This window comes from Lonchura striata, chromosome 2 (genome assembly GCF_050655825.1).
Source record: "Lonchura striata isolate lonStrDom1 chromosome 2, ASM5065582v1, whole genome shotgun sequence".
NCBI classification, from domain to species: domain Eukaryota; kingdom Metazoa; phylum Chordata; class Aves; order Passeriformes; family Estrildidae; genus Lonchura; species Lonchura striata.
The window spans coordinates 69,612,332-69,628,885 of NC_140704.1; the positions used below are offsets into that span (position 1 = coordinate 69,612,332).

Below are 16,554 nucleotides of genomic sequence, written 5' to 3' on the forward strand. Positions count from 1 at the left end.
AAGCCAAATGGGACTTTCTCTGAACTTTAGGCTACAATCAAAGGAAATTAAAGCTCACAAATAGATGCACAAATTTCTGCTTTCAATCCAGATGTTGTCTCTTTTGCCCCTCTGCTAACATTCTGCTCTTCCAGCCTTGTGCCACTGCCCGTAAGACTTCCAGAATAGTTGGGGTGGCCAATAGTCTTGAAATAAACCTTTCTGTAGGGCTTTGAGTAGTGTGCAGTTATGAGAATGGAGTTCTTCTGTATACAGCACTGCAAAGAGTGCCTGTGGTGTTTCCAAAAGTGTTTACCAGCAGTATCCCACAGCCAGCTCTTCCTACCTTCACCCTTCTTCTCCTGCCAAAAGCTAGAAGTTAACAAAAGTACAGCTGTCTGGCATTTGAATGAGGCTTATAGAAAATACATTTAATTTTGTAAAGCATTTTGATTAACAAAAGTAACTTTCAATATGAAATTGGTTTAAAAAATTGGCTAAGTGGAAGGAAAGTGTCCTTTTGATTGATTCCAGTGAGTATTTTCACTAATCCCAATATGATGGAGTGCTTTCATCGTTGTCACAGAAGTAAACAAAAAAACTGTTACTGATAGTAATTGCCAGCAGAATAGTAGATGATAATGGAGCTCTCACAGCTTGCTCTGTAGGCACATTCAGACACACTGTGTCTTTAGTACGGCAAAAGGCGAAGTTGTATGCCAGAGCACAGGGAATGCAAGCCATGCCTTATGAAAGGGGGCCTGTATCCTGGAAAGCAGCACTTCTGAAAAGTCTGTAGTGGACAAGCAACTGCACACCAGCTTCCAGCACAACACTGAGAGGCCATGGCACTGAGGCTTGCATCCTGGCATGTACAAAAAACTTAGCAAGAGTGGGGATACTTTTGCCTCAGTCAACAGTTTTTGGTGACTGATACCTAAAATGACATAATGTGATTCAGTACTAATATTTGCAAGGGAGAGATCTTGAAATTAGAAGATGCTGTTAAGCAGGGCAACATGAGTTATTTGAGGTATAAAGAAAATGCCCTTCAGTGCAACTTAAGCAATATTTTGCTTATAAAATTAATATTAAGGAGTGACTGGATTGGTAAGAGATACAGAATTGGGACTGATAGTTGATACAGCTGATGGTTGCACTTCTGTCCAGAGGGACTTTGACAGTCTTGAGGAAGGGGCTGACAGGAACATCATGAAGTTCAGCAAAAGGAAGTGCAAAGTCCTGCCTCTCCAGAAGAATAATTCCAGGTACCAGCATGGGCTAGAACAAACATGCTGGAAAGCAGCTCTGCAGAGTGAGAAGATCCTTTCCCTCGGCTCAACCCTGGTGAGACACAGGTGACATGCTGGGTCCGGTTCTGGGTTCCCTGTTATGAGAGGACATGGACATACTGGAGCAGGTCTAGTGAGGGGCTATGAAGGTGGTTAAAGCCTCAGAGCATCTCATATAGAAGAAGAGGCTGAGATAGCTGGGACTGTTGCACCTGGAGGCGTTTAAACACATGATGGGAGAGAGTGAAGAAAATTGGGCCAGGCCATTCTCATTGGTAGCCAGTGACAGGATAAAAGGCAGTGGGCAAAAATTGTAATGAAGAAAGTCCATTTAAACAGAAGATTATACAGCAAAGGTATGCTTGAACAGGTCCCTTAGGTTGTGGAGTTGCAGTTGCTGGCCATATTAAAAACCCAACTGAATACAGCCCTGAGCATCCTGTTCTAGTTGCCTTCTCTTTGAGCAGTGGCAGGTGGACTAGATCTCCAGAGGTGCTTTCCCACCTCAGCCACTCCCCGAGATGATTCTGGTGTTAAAGGACTTCTTAAGTTGTTGAACTTGAGCACATTTAATATTGAAAGCTTAAACAATGCAAACTCGAAGTGGAAATCTGATTTTTTTTAAATGAGGGGAAAATAATGAGTTTATGCCTTCCAGTTCTGACACAATGACTGTTTTGCTGTAATTTCTCCTGTAGAGTTATGCTCTGTAATTTCAACTCTGAGCAACCTTGAGGTTAGCAAATACTTCTACTTGCGTTTTTGGTAGGAGCAACTGTGTTTATGGTACTTCTTGACAGGTGTTTGTTCATTTTATTTTCATAACAAAGATTCTAAAATTGCATTCTTATCCTTGGCTACAATAGCACAGCAACTAGGGTCTATGATATGTAGGAGGTGATATTAGAAAGTCAGATTCTTTCATCAAAATGTGTAGATTAAAGAGAAGAATGCAAATTCACTTAATTTTAAAATTTGAGACTTCAGGGTGCTACTAATTTTTCTGAAGAGGTCATCTCAAGTTGTTTCATTTAGGAAATGCATTGTAAAAAATGCAAAGTAGAAGGGACAGATTATGTCTGGTGTTGAGTCAGTTTTCACAGAGGTTAAGGTCCTTGTTTGTCTGTATGACCGAATATTTTCTGCTCCACCAAAGCCAAAAGGGATAATGGTTTGAAAATATCCTATATAATCTAAGAACAGCAACTTTAATGTCTTTTCCCACAGGTAATGGATTTCCTGTGACTCCCTGGAAAACCATCTGTTTTGCTTATTGTCTTGTAAATTAGGCTGTCACATCAGTTTTTTTAGATTGTCCTGTGCATGACAGAATTTTCTTAAATGTGAAAAATAAAATTATTTAGTCTACCAACACTTACTCACTTCACTTAAGGCCCGCTGCCATCTTGTCTTTTATTCCCTCTTTGTCAGTGGGAGTAAGTAAAACTTCCTATTTGAAATCAGTTTGTTGTCATTTTGCCAGCACCTCAGGTTGTTCTGCTCCATGGTAGCTGATGCATTGATAAAACACTGCCAAGGTAGAATGTGCATCACAGTCAAAGCTCAGTGGATTAGTTGTTCTTTGTGACATTACACAGCATTTAAAATGTCAGGAACTTGGCTATCTCTGTGCAATTTCAGCCATGTAAACTGTTGCCAAACTGACCTGTGCAATAAAAGTAAATGCAGCAGCTGCCTACCTTGATGTGGGGAGGGAGGAAGTCATCAGTTTCTAGAGTTTAGCAACCCAGGCTAGGTGAAAACCAAGTTCAGCTTGTAGTGAAAGAGAGGTGCTTTGAAGAGAAACCTTCTGATGGTAGTACCAGCTCCAGATCTTGGGTGGAGGAGGCTGTCAGCCATAACTGGGGTCTTTAGGGCCCTGCTATCTGTGATTATCACCCTTGCTCTCTTCTTATGATCTTTTATCTATTTCTTGGCTTTCTGCTAATCTGGAGCCTCCTTTCCGACTCCTTCTGGGAATAGCTGGTTTTGGATATGTAAACCATGTTTTCCTGTTTCTTGACACTTGTTATTTATTTTTGTTACTCTGAGGTTTGGTGTGTGGAAGAGGTTATTGTGTTAACTTCATCAAAGTTGTGTAAGGATTATTTTTTTGTATATAATGCTGGTAATTTAATTTTTGAAACGATACTTAATTAACTTGCAAATGATAAATCGATCTCTTGTGCAAAGTCAGCATTATGGTTACTTGTAGGTGCAAAGATAACGTATCAGGGTTAATCTATTTGAACAGTGTTGAGACTCCCTTAAAGTGAACTAACACTCACAATTTATGTAATGTACAGAACTGTACTGTGTTATGGTAGATGCTTAGGACTCTACGTTATTTCTTATTGTCTGAGTCTGTAAATGCAAATCATTGCATGTTGTCTGGGTCTTCTGAATGTTTTTTGTCAACTTTCACAGCGACCTTTGGAAACTAGATAATATTTTTATCACCCTAAATGGATTCAAAGTCCATTTATTACTTTTGGGGAATCCTGCTGTATGCTTTTATACTTGGGTGGAACTGGGTTAAGAAAATACTTCAGAATAAAAGGTTTTGCTACTTAAGATCTGATTTCTCATTACTAATTACATTAATTGAAAAAGCAGATAGATGTAAGAGCCATTGTACCTCAGACAGTGAATTAAAAATATGGAGTCAGGATTGGTGTTGACCTTTTTTAAGGAATGATTCACCTGCTTTGGGGATGTGAATACCCAACACCAATGCTCAAGTGCACCTGAGTTTTAAAAACTTGTTACCTTCTAGTTGTAGTTTTCTAGTTTCTGAAGTATTTACATAAGTATTCTTAGCGTCATTAATCTTTGAAAAAATGTTCAAGATTGTTGGTTCCCTGTGAATCACCTCTCAGTGAGTCAAGTGAAGCGGTCCCATGGTTCTGCTCTGATATAACTTGTTATGGCTACTTTGTATGGAATATAGAAAGGTTTGGAGTGCTAGGGTGGGACATCGTGAGCTGCAGACACGTGTAGACATGAAAACCTACACTCCAGAAACTTCATTTGTGAAATTCCACAGACATTGTCCTCTCTTGTAGGGATCCTGTATCCAAGGAAAACAAAGCTCAAGATGCTGTGGCTTAGGCAGTTTAGTGAGCGAACTTTGTAAAGCAAGCCCAATCTTGCACACCATTACAGAGCACCTACACTGAGATAGCCCTGGTGTGGCTTTGTGTTCCTCTTTCTCCTCACTTTTCACTTTGTATGTATCCAGTCTTACTAGTTACATCTTCCTAGAGAGGTTTATCATTATATTCTGTACATTTTGTAAGCGAGGAATTACACTTTTCCTGATTCCTGTGTCAATATATGTGCTCAGAATGCTGCTATTAGTTTTTAGCCTGTTTATCTAATGCTCCGTGGCATTTACTGGAATTTCCTACCAGGAAGTTCATCCTATTATATTCTCCAGCTCTCAGTGTCCTTCCTCCCCCAATCTCAGGGCTTGTTTGTTTAATAGACAATTTGGCAGACAACTGACAGTGTTCAAAAGTTTTTCTTTTCGAAGTAGCTGTGCTAATTTCCACACATAGAGTGGAAACCGCTCAGTGAAACAAATCCAATTGCAATCTTATTTTGAAGTTGATGATGTTTAAAAGAAAAAATAATCCTTAAATACAAAAGAAAAAAATTCTGTAGGATGTATTTTGAGACTGATTTGCTTTGCAATGGTTTTTCTTTGAGATCAACTGTAAAATTATGGGAAAGATTTCTTTCCTGTGGTCCGGTTCAAGTTTAGCCTTGCTATTCAGGAGGCTGAAAGTCTCCTGAAGGGCTGAAACACTGTAAGCAGCTCTGAAGCCACACTGAGATGTCGTGCCCTGCCATACACCATGTGAATTGAACTATCACTTCCTTATTTGGCTTACTTTGATCTCAATGGGTAACATAAAAAGTGGACTTGTGTTGGTGGAGCTATTACATATAAATGCAATACAAAGAAATTAACACCAAGAAATCTCTTACATGGCTGGTCTGCTGTGACATCCTGTCCCCTTTGTGTTTGTGTCCCATCATTTCCACCCCCCCCTCCACCCCCCAGCTGCTTGCCATGAGTTTGCAAGTTCAGCATCAGGCCTGTTCTGTGAAAATCTTGTTTTCTTCAAAGGATGTGCGTGGCAAGAAATCACTGATGCGAACCACAACTGAAAATCTCCGAGCTCTGCTCTGGAGGCAGCAGCCTTGCTGAGGTGGTGTTTTTGGGAATGGGGTAGGCAAATGGGCTGGTAGCTTTGACACCAGTTTGTAGGATGGTGTTAGAGCCTGCTAGTGATAGGTCCAGCCTTATCAACAAGGCACAGGCCATTCTTCCAGGGAGTAGGAGGGAAATGATCCTGCTGCATCCAGACACATCCCCAAAAATCTGTGGTCAGGATTCCACACCCCAGATGCTGGTTAATCTGGCCGTGCTTCTGCATGCGAGCATTGGGTGTTTGTCATTACATTTCTGGAAATTTTGTCTCCACAGCTTCCACCTTAACCAAGGAGGTGCAGCTCAGCCCCTGGCAGCTGTTGGGATCAGGGGGTTGCATGGAGGTTGCGTGAGCTTCAGGACTGCCCAGAGACACACGCACTCCTCACCTTGGGCAGTTGAGCAGTTGAGATGAAAACTGGGTGCAGTTTCCTGAAAACAACTTTTCATATTTCAACATGAAGTGGTAACTGGAGCTTTCAACCTTAGTACAGTGCAAAGCCATTGCTTCCAGTAAGAAGTAATTGTTTCGTATTTGGTGGAAAAATTGCATTAAGAAAGATCTCAGATGATTCATTTCCTATGCAGCATAGGTGTAATTCTCTTGGTTTGAGGCCAGAAACGTGGCTTAGGCTTTGGTTTGTGTCTTGCACAACCGTTGTCATGTCCTTCCTCTTTTAGTGCAAAGAAAATATTAAGTACTGCAGCAGAGTGGGAAAACAAGATAAGCTGCACGTTTTGCCACTGGCTGCTATACTGAGTGCCAGTGTGGTGGGGTGTGGAGCTGATCTCATGGCATTCCAGTAGACCTATAAACCTAAAATGGAGTGATGTCCAACAGGTTGTCCACTTACCTTGCTGTCAGAATTGTGTTAACATTGGTGCCTCTGAGATTATTGGACCAGAGGGCAAGCCAGGTCACATGAGATATCAGGATGAAAATCAAAGGTAATTAGTACATTAAGAGTATAATCCTGCTTCAGTAAAAGTGACCTGCAAGTGTAGGGAGAAATCACCATTTTTCATTGCTACATTTCAGTACTTTCTTGATTTGGTTTGGGCCATTGTGTTTCACTTAAAAGCAGTTGAAAATGTTCTGTTCAGCCAGGCTGGAGATGAGAGTATGAAGTGCCTCACTGGGGTGGCATTGATGTGCAGTGCCACTAACATGGGAGCAGTGAGCATGCCTGAAAGCTGATGTATTCCTTTCTGTGGGTGTTAGAAAGGGCTTTGTGGGATATTCTGCAGCAACAACTGGGAGGCACTCATGGCACTTGCATTGCTTCTTCCTGCACGTTCATCCTGGGAAGGAAAAGCCACCACTCAGTTCCTCTAGTTTGAGTCCCACTTTCAAACAAGAATTTGCCTCTGAAAGTTGGCCACCCACATTTTAACTTTTCGGAGCTAAATAAAAGTTGTGTGGTTTCTTCTATAAGTGCTTACAGTTCATGGCTTCCTTGACTCTTGGATACTTCTTCCTTACTTGAACAGGGAATCATGAAAATGGAAAATCGATAGAAATAGGATGGTTTAATTAGGGCTTGGAAGAAACTTCAACAGAGTAACAGACCAGCCTTCAGTCCTCAGTGTCAAATACCTAATGGGGAGGGACTGCGTATGATCAGAATGTCACTTAATTTGGCAATTGTGATGTGCCTCTTATTGAATTATAAACCAAATTAAGACGTATAAAAGGGATTTTCTCTTAATATTCATCTACATTAAAAACAAACCGTTGGACTGTAGCTGAATTAATAACTTCAATTTAAGGTCTAGGGAAGAATTTCCCTCAGTCAAAACTATAATAAGCTGAAAGACAAGGTGATAACTTAGGAAACAGAAACTGGTATATTAGTACTTTTTGGTCCTTTTTCATATACGATTGCTGTTTTATGAGAAGATAATTTGTGGCTTTTGTGTTGAATTAGAATGATCAGGATGATTTCTGTAAACTGTGTTTTCATTTGCTTTAAAAGATTTTTAAATTTTACTTTAAATATAAGCTGCTTGTTACTCAGCTAATAGTCCTGATGAATAAGTAGCTATTATTTCAGACCTCTGAAATTATTTATTTCTGCCTTCTGTTGATTTTACAATGTATTCAATTTTCAAGGTACTATTTTTTTATATCTTTTTGTGTTCTTTTACTTCAGTCTTATGAACAGCTATGAGTAAACCAGAATTTTAAGGTCATGTTTTCATTAAGAGTGCCATTCCTGGTCTTGTTCCTCTGTATGGGACTGCCTGCTTTTCATAGGGAGGTAACACTTTGGGAAGACTTGAGAGGACTTTCAAAACTTTTCCTTTTAAGGACATGCTTTGTCGTCTTTTACATGCAAATAGTTTAATTCCCAGCTATTTCTTTATTTTCTTATTCTTTCCTGAAACCTCTTCTTAAATGTTTTATACTGTCAGAGTTAACTACTGAAACCGAGGGTAGTATGGTACAAATTAATGGTATCTGTGTGTAGACCACTGGCGTAAATATTTCTTCATGGAAGATGGAAATCCCTCTCCCTTCCAGGAGTTTGAACTGCAAATTTATTTCTGTAGAGCAATGAGGCAGCGGGTATGAAGTGAATTGTCAGTAGGAGTTTGAAGGCAGGAACTCTGAAGCTCTTGCATTTTTTTGCTACTTTTGGTGTTTCTTTGCTTGTGAGCTGACCAGCAGAGCTGAGCCCCTTCCTCACTGGGAGCTCCTCTGCTTTCCTCTCTGCACCTCTCCCTATTTTCCAGTCTTCCTGAATGTTTGCCGTGCCCTCAGCTGGGTGCAGCCCTCTGGCAGACACTCAGGCTCTCCACATACCAGGGTTTGTTCATTTGAGTGTGTTCTAAATGCTCAGCCTGTATCCCTTCATTCAGTGGAGACACTTCCTTAGTGTATGAATATTTCTCTGCATTCTCCCCAAGGTGTCTTTTTTCCTTTGCTTCCTCTCCTGTATTCCTTCCTCATCAAGCTCCAGTTTAATTTGCCCTTTCATGTAATATATTTGCTTTCTTCTCTGCAGCTCCTGACCTCTGGAACAGCTTTCTAGGGTTCATGCCTCCAGAACCTCAGCTTTTAAATTGTATTTTTAAGTGACTGCTTAATTTAGGACATGTGGAAGAAAGCCTGTGCAAAGTGTGTGGGGATTGGTAAAGAACCTATGCTATGGCTTCCTTGCTGCAGTCAAAATTTATCTGTGCTTGCTGGAAAGACTTGCATCCCCTCCCCAGTAATATCAGCATTGTGGTAAAATACAGACAAGCTGCCATTTTATCTGCCCCTAGCAATTGTAATATCTTCTAGAGACTACGCCAGGCTTAGTCATGGTCCCTTGCTTAACTTGCCCATCTTACTCCTGTCAGCTCTGAGACACCCACAGCTGAGCCCTAAGACACATTCTTCTGCCTTGCTGCTTAATTCGCCATCAGCTATTACTTAATACAAACAATTTATTCCTTGCCATGCTTGGCCATTTCCAATCTTCTTGTTTTTCCACCCCAGTCGACCATAAACTGGAGTTTCTTTTCAGCTCCTCATCCCATTGTTTTTTGGGGTTTTTAATCTTCTGTCCCCATCTCAGCAGGCTTTGTCCCAGGTTACTTTTGTTCTCATTCTGAAAAGAATGAGAAGAACTTTTGTCCTTTTGTATTTAAATCAGACTGCTGCTCCTCAAATACACCTTGAATTCCTGCTAGGGGAGCAGGGGATGTTAATAGGTCTCAGGACCTCCAAGGAGATGAGATGTGCACAGCCTGGGAGGCCCAAGAGCTGTGACGGGAATTTGAAGTGGAATTTGGCACTTCACACTTGTAATGAAAATGTTCTGACTCCACTTTTCCAAATGACTTTGAATTTTGGGTTTTGAGGTAGTAGAATATGCTCAATTCAGACCATTCCAGCAAGTTTAATGTGCTTGCTGAAGCCTAATGGGTGCAGCAATATTTCAGACAAAAGATTTTCAGAAGGTAGCACTGGTAGTGTAATTTTTCTTAGGTCTGTCTCTTGCAAACAGCACAACTAACTTGCGTCCAATAATGAAGCTGAGAGACACATCTAGCTGGACAAATTCTAGCGTGCATAGTTTGCCAAAGTTATTCTCCATGATTTTATCATCAGAAAGAATTAAAAAGTGTTTTACTGCTCCTTTCCTCAAAAATATAATTCTCAGAGAAATAAAGGCTTTGCTTGGATATGATGCAGTCCTCAAAAACTGATGTCTGCCCCACCTGGGCACTGTGCTCTACTGTTTTGGCAAAGCCCTGTGCTGGCTCTTACCTGATGCTTAGCCCTTACTTGTCTGTTACAATGTAACACTCTGAAATTATTTCTTTATATCTAATTGCTGCCAGTTTCTCTCCCCAAGAACTGAAGTTGATTGCTGTGTGACATGACAGTGAAGCTGCTCAAATGTCAGTCTGATGCTCCAAGGGGCATGGGTGGGTGTCACACTGCTTCTTCTCAGCAGCTCTCCGTGCATGCTCATCACCCACCCAGCAGAAAAAACATTTCTGTTTCGGAGTAGGACTAAGTTACTGCTGGTAGGGACCTCTTGAACCAGCTTTCTGTGGGGCTGATGGGGACATATCCATCAGGTGCTGCCTGCACCAGGTGAGCAAGGATGGAAAGAGGATGCAGCAGAGGTGGTGTCAGTGGCCTGATAGACCCACATAGCCATGAAGTCAAACCAGCCCATTAAAGGGAATGGGCTATAATTTCCCATTTGCACCTTTCCCACCCCTTTTGTCAATTAATTTTCTTTTTCTGCTCTTCTATAAGCATAACCTTCCTCCAACCTCCTCTTGAAAGTTAATCCATGAGACTGAGTATTGTAAAGTGAATTGCATCAGGTTCTGTGTACTTGAAAATACTTAGCTTATCCTGGGAGTTTTAAAACTATTTTTCTCTAGAGACAAGCGTTCTTAGGAAATACATTCTTGAGGGTTTGCCTCTGATGTGGATTTTGGTAGCTATCTAGATTTCTTTTTTTTTTTTTAACAAACCTTCATAGGACTCAAGATGCCACCAGTTTTTAGTGGTCTGCACTGAACAGTGGGTCTGTAGTTGTACCTATATCAGGGATTGCTCATAGTATTGGAAGAAAAACTTGAGTTAAAGCAGTTGATGGCACAATTTTTACATCTGGACCAAGGGGTTGGCAGGTATCCGGTTTAGCTTAATGGGATGCATGCTTTCCTGTTACTTTAGTGTCTCTTGCTGCAATGTACCAGTTTGTGGCTTACCTGTCTCATAGTTCCATGTATTTTGTGCTCCTTTCACCATCTCCCTAAAGAATCTGACTTGCCATTTCTTGCACTCAGGTTTCATGTCACTGAGAAATTTTTAGTCCCTTTGCTTCCTATCTGTTCCTGTCCTTGGGGATGCTTTGTGCTGGTCTCCTTTGGCTTGTTACTTCTTAGCAAGTCCCTCTTACCATGTCAGATGGTTGTGCATATTTTGATTTATAAAGTAATGCAATAAGGACAAATAATACTAATTTGTATAAATAGTGCAAATAATAAATATAGTGCTGTAGCAAATATAAGTGACACAAATCAAGATTTTTTTTAAAAGGCTTGGGGATTCTGCTGATTGCAGATCTTGAGATTTCTGAAGAGAAGCCAGATATCAGAAGGCACTATGAATAATTTTGGAAATGGGAGAGAAACTGTGAGTCACCAAGGATCTCTAGTGCAAACAAAACAACACTAGGAAATCTTTAGTCTGTAATTCATGAAAAAAGAAATTGAGAGAATACACCACTTCAGTCCTGCATCTTATCAGTTATGAAGTTTGTAAAACAGGAAGGGGAAGCGAGGACTTGCTGAGTGACGTGTAACATCTGGCCTGAAATTAAACATTCCTCAGGGTTTCCTAAAATTGCCTGTCAGTAATCAGGATCTTTTAAACTCCACTAAAATATTTTGCTCTATATATCTCTCAGGTTTCCTGTATGCTTTGTATCCTAAAAACCAGCTGTCTTGTAGAGCTCTCTCTGTCATATGGTATTTTTTTCACTTACCCTACAATGTGTGTAGGTGGACCATGTTGGTGAGCCTGACAAGGACGCAGCCACAGCACATGCAGGCAGGCTTTTGCTCTCTGTGCAGCCAAAGGATGCTGTCTGTGTTCTTTCAGATTATTTGAAGTTCACGGGAAAAACTTATATAAGTCTTTAACCACAAAAGCAGAGGGAAAATACTGTTTGTGTCTTGCAAACAAGTTGAGACAAAAAGTTTTGATGTATAATCCAAACCTAAGTTTCTCTTTTGATGGAGAGAGCTGCAAATCTCTGGATTTTATGTTTTAAGCATTGCCCCTCCTTCTCACATCTGGTTTTGAGATTCTCTTTTATCTTTAATTGTATCCCTTTGGCCTAGTCTTCCCACGCCCTGAATTGTTCCCTTTTCACCCCTCCCTCCTTTGCTCTTACAGTTCTCAGGGTGGAAAAACACTTGGATAAAAAAGTGTGAAATGTATTTCTCTTTGTGGAATAGGTGTAATCTTAATTTAATCCAATTACATTGGCTAACTACATTAGCTAGATGCTTTTGTTAACACTTGTCCTTTTAGAAATCTGTGTCCTTGGATTACAGAGCTGAAAGGAGCAGAGGTGTTTCATGGTGTTGGAGGCTGCCACCAGTGGTCTGCTGGGAGTATGGTGCCTGTGTTGGTTAGAAGGATGCAGCTCAGTTTTGCCCTCTTGCCATTGAATTTTATGCCCCTTCACACAATATGCAGAGAAGAGTGGCTTGAGTGCTCTGCACATGCTGTTACACCATGGGCTTGTATGAGTTTCATGTGCTTTAACTTGCCTTTTAATAAGCCTGAGGTTTGCAAGCAGAGTCCAACAGAAAGATGTTATTCAGTTATCCATAAATAAATGCATATAAATTACTTTATTTAGAGCCTTCTGTTGGTCACAGACCCAAAGTAAAGTGCGTAAGACAAATCCACAATACAGAAATACCTGTCTACAACTCCATAGGAGAATGTATTGTTTTGTCTTAGTTCACTGAAGAGCAAGACATTATCCAGCCCTGTGGAGTGAATCTTAAAAAACAAGTAAATAATCTACTCTGAATTATGCTACCTAACTGAATAAACAACATTCTTTAGAATCAGTTATTTGTCTAAACTTGATTAGACATAAAACTTCTTTTTCCTGTGTCTTCCTGGTAATGTGCTTTCTATTGTTAGGATAACAAGTATCCCCAGATTTAATTTCAGTAACCTGAGTGGCAGGGAAGGGTATAGAATTGTTTCCAAAGATAGTATATTGTGTTTCTGTCTAGGAACAGAATTCATATTGGTGGTAGTTTTCATTGTAGTTTGTCTGTGTGTTGCAAAATTTAATGGTTTCATTCACTATTTTCATTATTCAATATGTGTTTCCTTTGAGCTGAATGCAACATTTAGCTGATTTTCAGGCATAACCTAATACTGCTTTTGCTATACCTTACTTTAATTTAGGCAGCACATGTGCTAGTTAATGTGAAATAAATGTGGTGGTTGTGCTTCCGATGAGGACAAGTTTTTGAGAGGCAGAGGAGAAGACTTGTCCAATGCTGCTCTTGGTATTGTGTCCTGTATTTGACTGATGGGAAATTCATAGTAGTGGAAATTATTGGTCCCCTCAAAGCCATCCTCTCAGATAGTGAAGGGAAAAATATAACTTGCACTAGCACTACTTTTGCAGAAACTTAGATGGATATAAGGAGCTTTTCAAAGGAAATGTAGGTTTGTGGATTCATACATGTGGTTGCTTGAGAGTCTGTCTTTGTTTTTTTTTAAATGAAATGTTCTCAACTCAAGTAAGGGCTGAAATCTTTCATACCTATTCAAGAAAGTCCAGAGTAGACTGAAATACACCATGCAATTGTCACTCTCCTTTTCAAATCTAAAAAAAACGCTGAATTTTCAAATAAAAACCTCATCAGCCTAGCTTTTGAGTGATATATTTAAGTCTGTCTTAGGATTCCAGTAAATATTTGGATTCCATTATGATGCATATGGGCTATGAACATGTACTGATACCTTGCTGTGAAAAGTTCATTACTGTTCACCTTTCCCATAGTACCAATACTGTGTTTGGTAAAGTGAAATATACTTTTTAACTATCCATCAATTAAATAAAATACTTTTTTTTTTAACAGGCAAAACGAAGGCTGGAGCTAGGAGAAAGTGGCCACCAGTATCTTGCGGAAGGACTAAAGACTCCAAAGGGGAAAGGAAGAGCTGCAACAAGAAGTCCAGATAGCCCAAAAAGTAAGGGAACTAATAACATACTGGCATCAGTCTGCATTACCTATCTTAAAGTGTGTTTATTGCTGTCCTCACCTAGATGTGTGCAACAAACTCAGCCAACCCCCAGCTGGGCAGTGGCCAGCACGTTTGCAGCATGCAGGGGTTGCTGCAGAGGTGCTAAGAGGCTGCAGAGGCTCCTGGCTGCCAGGTGTGTCCCTCTGCCCGCTGGGAATCCTGCATTCTCTCTGCCCTTCAGCCAAAGACCTGATGCTGGGGTGCTCAGAGAGGTGGATGCTGAGGAATGAAGGTGGCTGTGATGGAATGGAATGCACAGTGTTTAGGCAAGGCTCATCAGGCCAGCCTCCTCCCTGGCTGCTGGAGTTGCAGCAGCTGGCTGCCAGGGCTTCCTTTCCCTGGGCAGGGATTTGCAAAGAGTGTTAGCTGTGCCTCAGCAGCACTGCACAATAAATGCTCTTTGTGGCATCCGAGCTGCCTTCTGTCCCTGCAGTGGGACTCTAGACACTGCCTAGTTGCTCTAAGTACTAATTTTTGCACATCTGCATTGCCTTGGGCAGTGGGCTTCTTGCAGCAGAAACTGGGGGCTATAACCCTGCTCTTCTATTTGGGGGGTTTGAGCAGGAGAGTTAGGCTGGCAGAGAGAGCCAGATGGGGCAAGGAGAGGACTGGGGGAGCAGTGGTAGTGGATATCAGAGCAAGAGATGCCAAAGGATCCTTCCTCACCAGTCTGCTGTTTTTTATTGAGGCAGATAGGAAAAGTGAAATTAGTTGAAGATACAAACTTAAAACAGAGGAGTTAAATAACCACAGTTGATTTAATTAAACAAAACTTCAGTAGCTATATGAAGCCTATTTTAAACTGAAGTGAATTCTTGTAGAAATTCAGTACTGTTTGGTACATAAAATACTGCTGCAGCATTGATAAACCTGTACAAAGAATTTAGTATGTGATGAGGAGCACAAGTGGTTTTAGGTAGGACTGCAGTCACTTCTTGGCATTATCAGTCTGATCCTCTTACCCATTTCTAAGCCCCAAACAAAACCCAGACAAACCAACCACCCTTGCTCTAAATCCACAAGGTCATGTAAGTGATGTAAATGAGATTTAGATGAGATGTTGGGAAGAAATTATTTCCTCACAGGGTGGTGAGGCACTGGAACAGGTTTCCCAGAGAAACTGTGGATGCCTTATCCCTGGAAATGTTTCAAGGCCAGGTTGGATGGGGTTCTGAGCAATCTGGTTTAGTGGGAGGTGTCCCTATCCATGGCAGGAAGGGTGGAACTAGATGATCTCCAAGTTCCACTTCCAAGCCAAGCCTTTATATGAATATTCTTCCATTTCCTAGAGCAGACAAACCCTGAATCTACCCAAATAAATACAGCTAGCTGATTTTCTTTGCAAAGATGCAACATCTTGGTTTTCATTGAAATGCCATTGTATTCTTCAAAATATTTCAGGGTAATGTAAAAGTTCACTCTTCAGTGGGATTTTCAGTTTTGACTGACTTCTGAAGTTTAATGTATGACATGACCTGTGAAAACACGAAAAAGACCACCAAATAAGCCCAAGTTCTACCCTGCATAATACTGGAAGCAAATGAATGGTTTGAGATGTACCAACCCAGCAGACTTGTAATAATGGCTGGCTCATTTCCCTTGACAGAAAGGCCTCGAACATTTAGAATTAGGAATCGTTCTGATCCAAGTATTAAACTCTTAAAAGCCCATCTGTGAAGTATACAGATGCTGCATTTATGCATGGAAACCATGAATTGGTCCAAGCCATTTGCTGATTTCTAATTTAGAAGATATAGATACTCTCACCCAGTTTAAACATTGCTTGGTTATGGAGCGATGATGATTATAAATTGTATTTTACATCAATCTCATCTAATTCACTTGAATTTTCTCAAGCTGTGGAGTCTGACACTGATGGAATCTGTCATTGTGCTCACCCACTGAAGTACACCTAAGTCCTGCTTAATTGCATATGAAGCACTTATCTCACATGAGGGGAAAATCAAACCCTGATGAAAGCTGGCTATCAGACTGATGAAGGAGGATCACAGGGGATTTTTTAGGTTTGCTGCCAGGATAAATAGATACTAAAAATACTATTATGAATTCACACACTAAAAGCCTAAGCAGAATATTTCCATATGTATCTATCAGACTACTGGAAATATTTGCATTTTAAAAAACTTATATATTTGCTCATGTACCTGTGACTTTTGGAAAAGTACATCTTGAAATACAAATATGGAGTGGTAAGCTATGTCTTAATGCAAGGTATGAGAAATTTCTTCAGTAAAAATGAAAGAAGTAACTGTAATATATATAATTTCATTTTTGGTTTCTGCTTTCGAAACCAAAATGAGAAAAAATTGATTTAACTTTCTTTTTCCTTCCAAGCTCCAAAATCTCCTTCAGAAAAGACTCGGTATGATACATCCCTTGGCCTTCTTACAAAGAAGTTCATTCAGTTGCTGAGCCAATCTCCTGATGGGGTCCTAGATTTGAACAGAGCAGCAGAGGTCCTCAAGGTGCAAAAAAGGAGAATTTACGATATCACTAATGTACTGGAAGGCATCCATCTCATTAAGAAAAAATCCAAAAACAACATTCAGTGGATGTAAGTATTCATTATCCTTTTCCATCCCTGCTGGCTGATTTCACTATCACAGGGCAGCAGTGTTTTTCTTCTCCCATTTTTCGTTCTAAGACTTTGCTCTAAGCAATCATCCAAAATGCCCTCCAACAGGATAAAGTTCTATTTTTCTGTTAAGAAAAGTTTATAAAAAGCATTTGTCAGGGAA

The 16,554-nt window shown here is 40.5% G+C and overlaps 1 protein-coding gene across 2 annotated transcripts in view; it reads left to right on the forward strand.

Annotated features, from left to right (window-relative positions):
* E2F3 (E2F transcription factor 3) overlaps positions 1-16,554 on the forward strand; it is a 41,801-nt gene that overhangs the window by 16,714 nt on the left and 8,533 nt on the right. For both annotated transcript variants that reach the window (XM_085573582.1, XM_085573583.1), the window contains exons 2-3: positions 13,630-13,741; positions 16,151-16,370. In XM_085573582.1, coding sequence (XP_085429708.1) covers positions 13,630-13,741; positions 16,151-16,370 — 332 coding nt within the window. The remainder of the gene's footprint in view (positions 1-13,629; positions 13,742-16,150; positions 16,371-16,554) is intronic.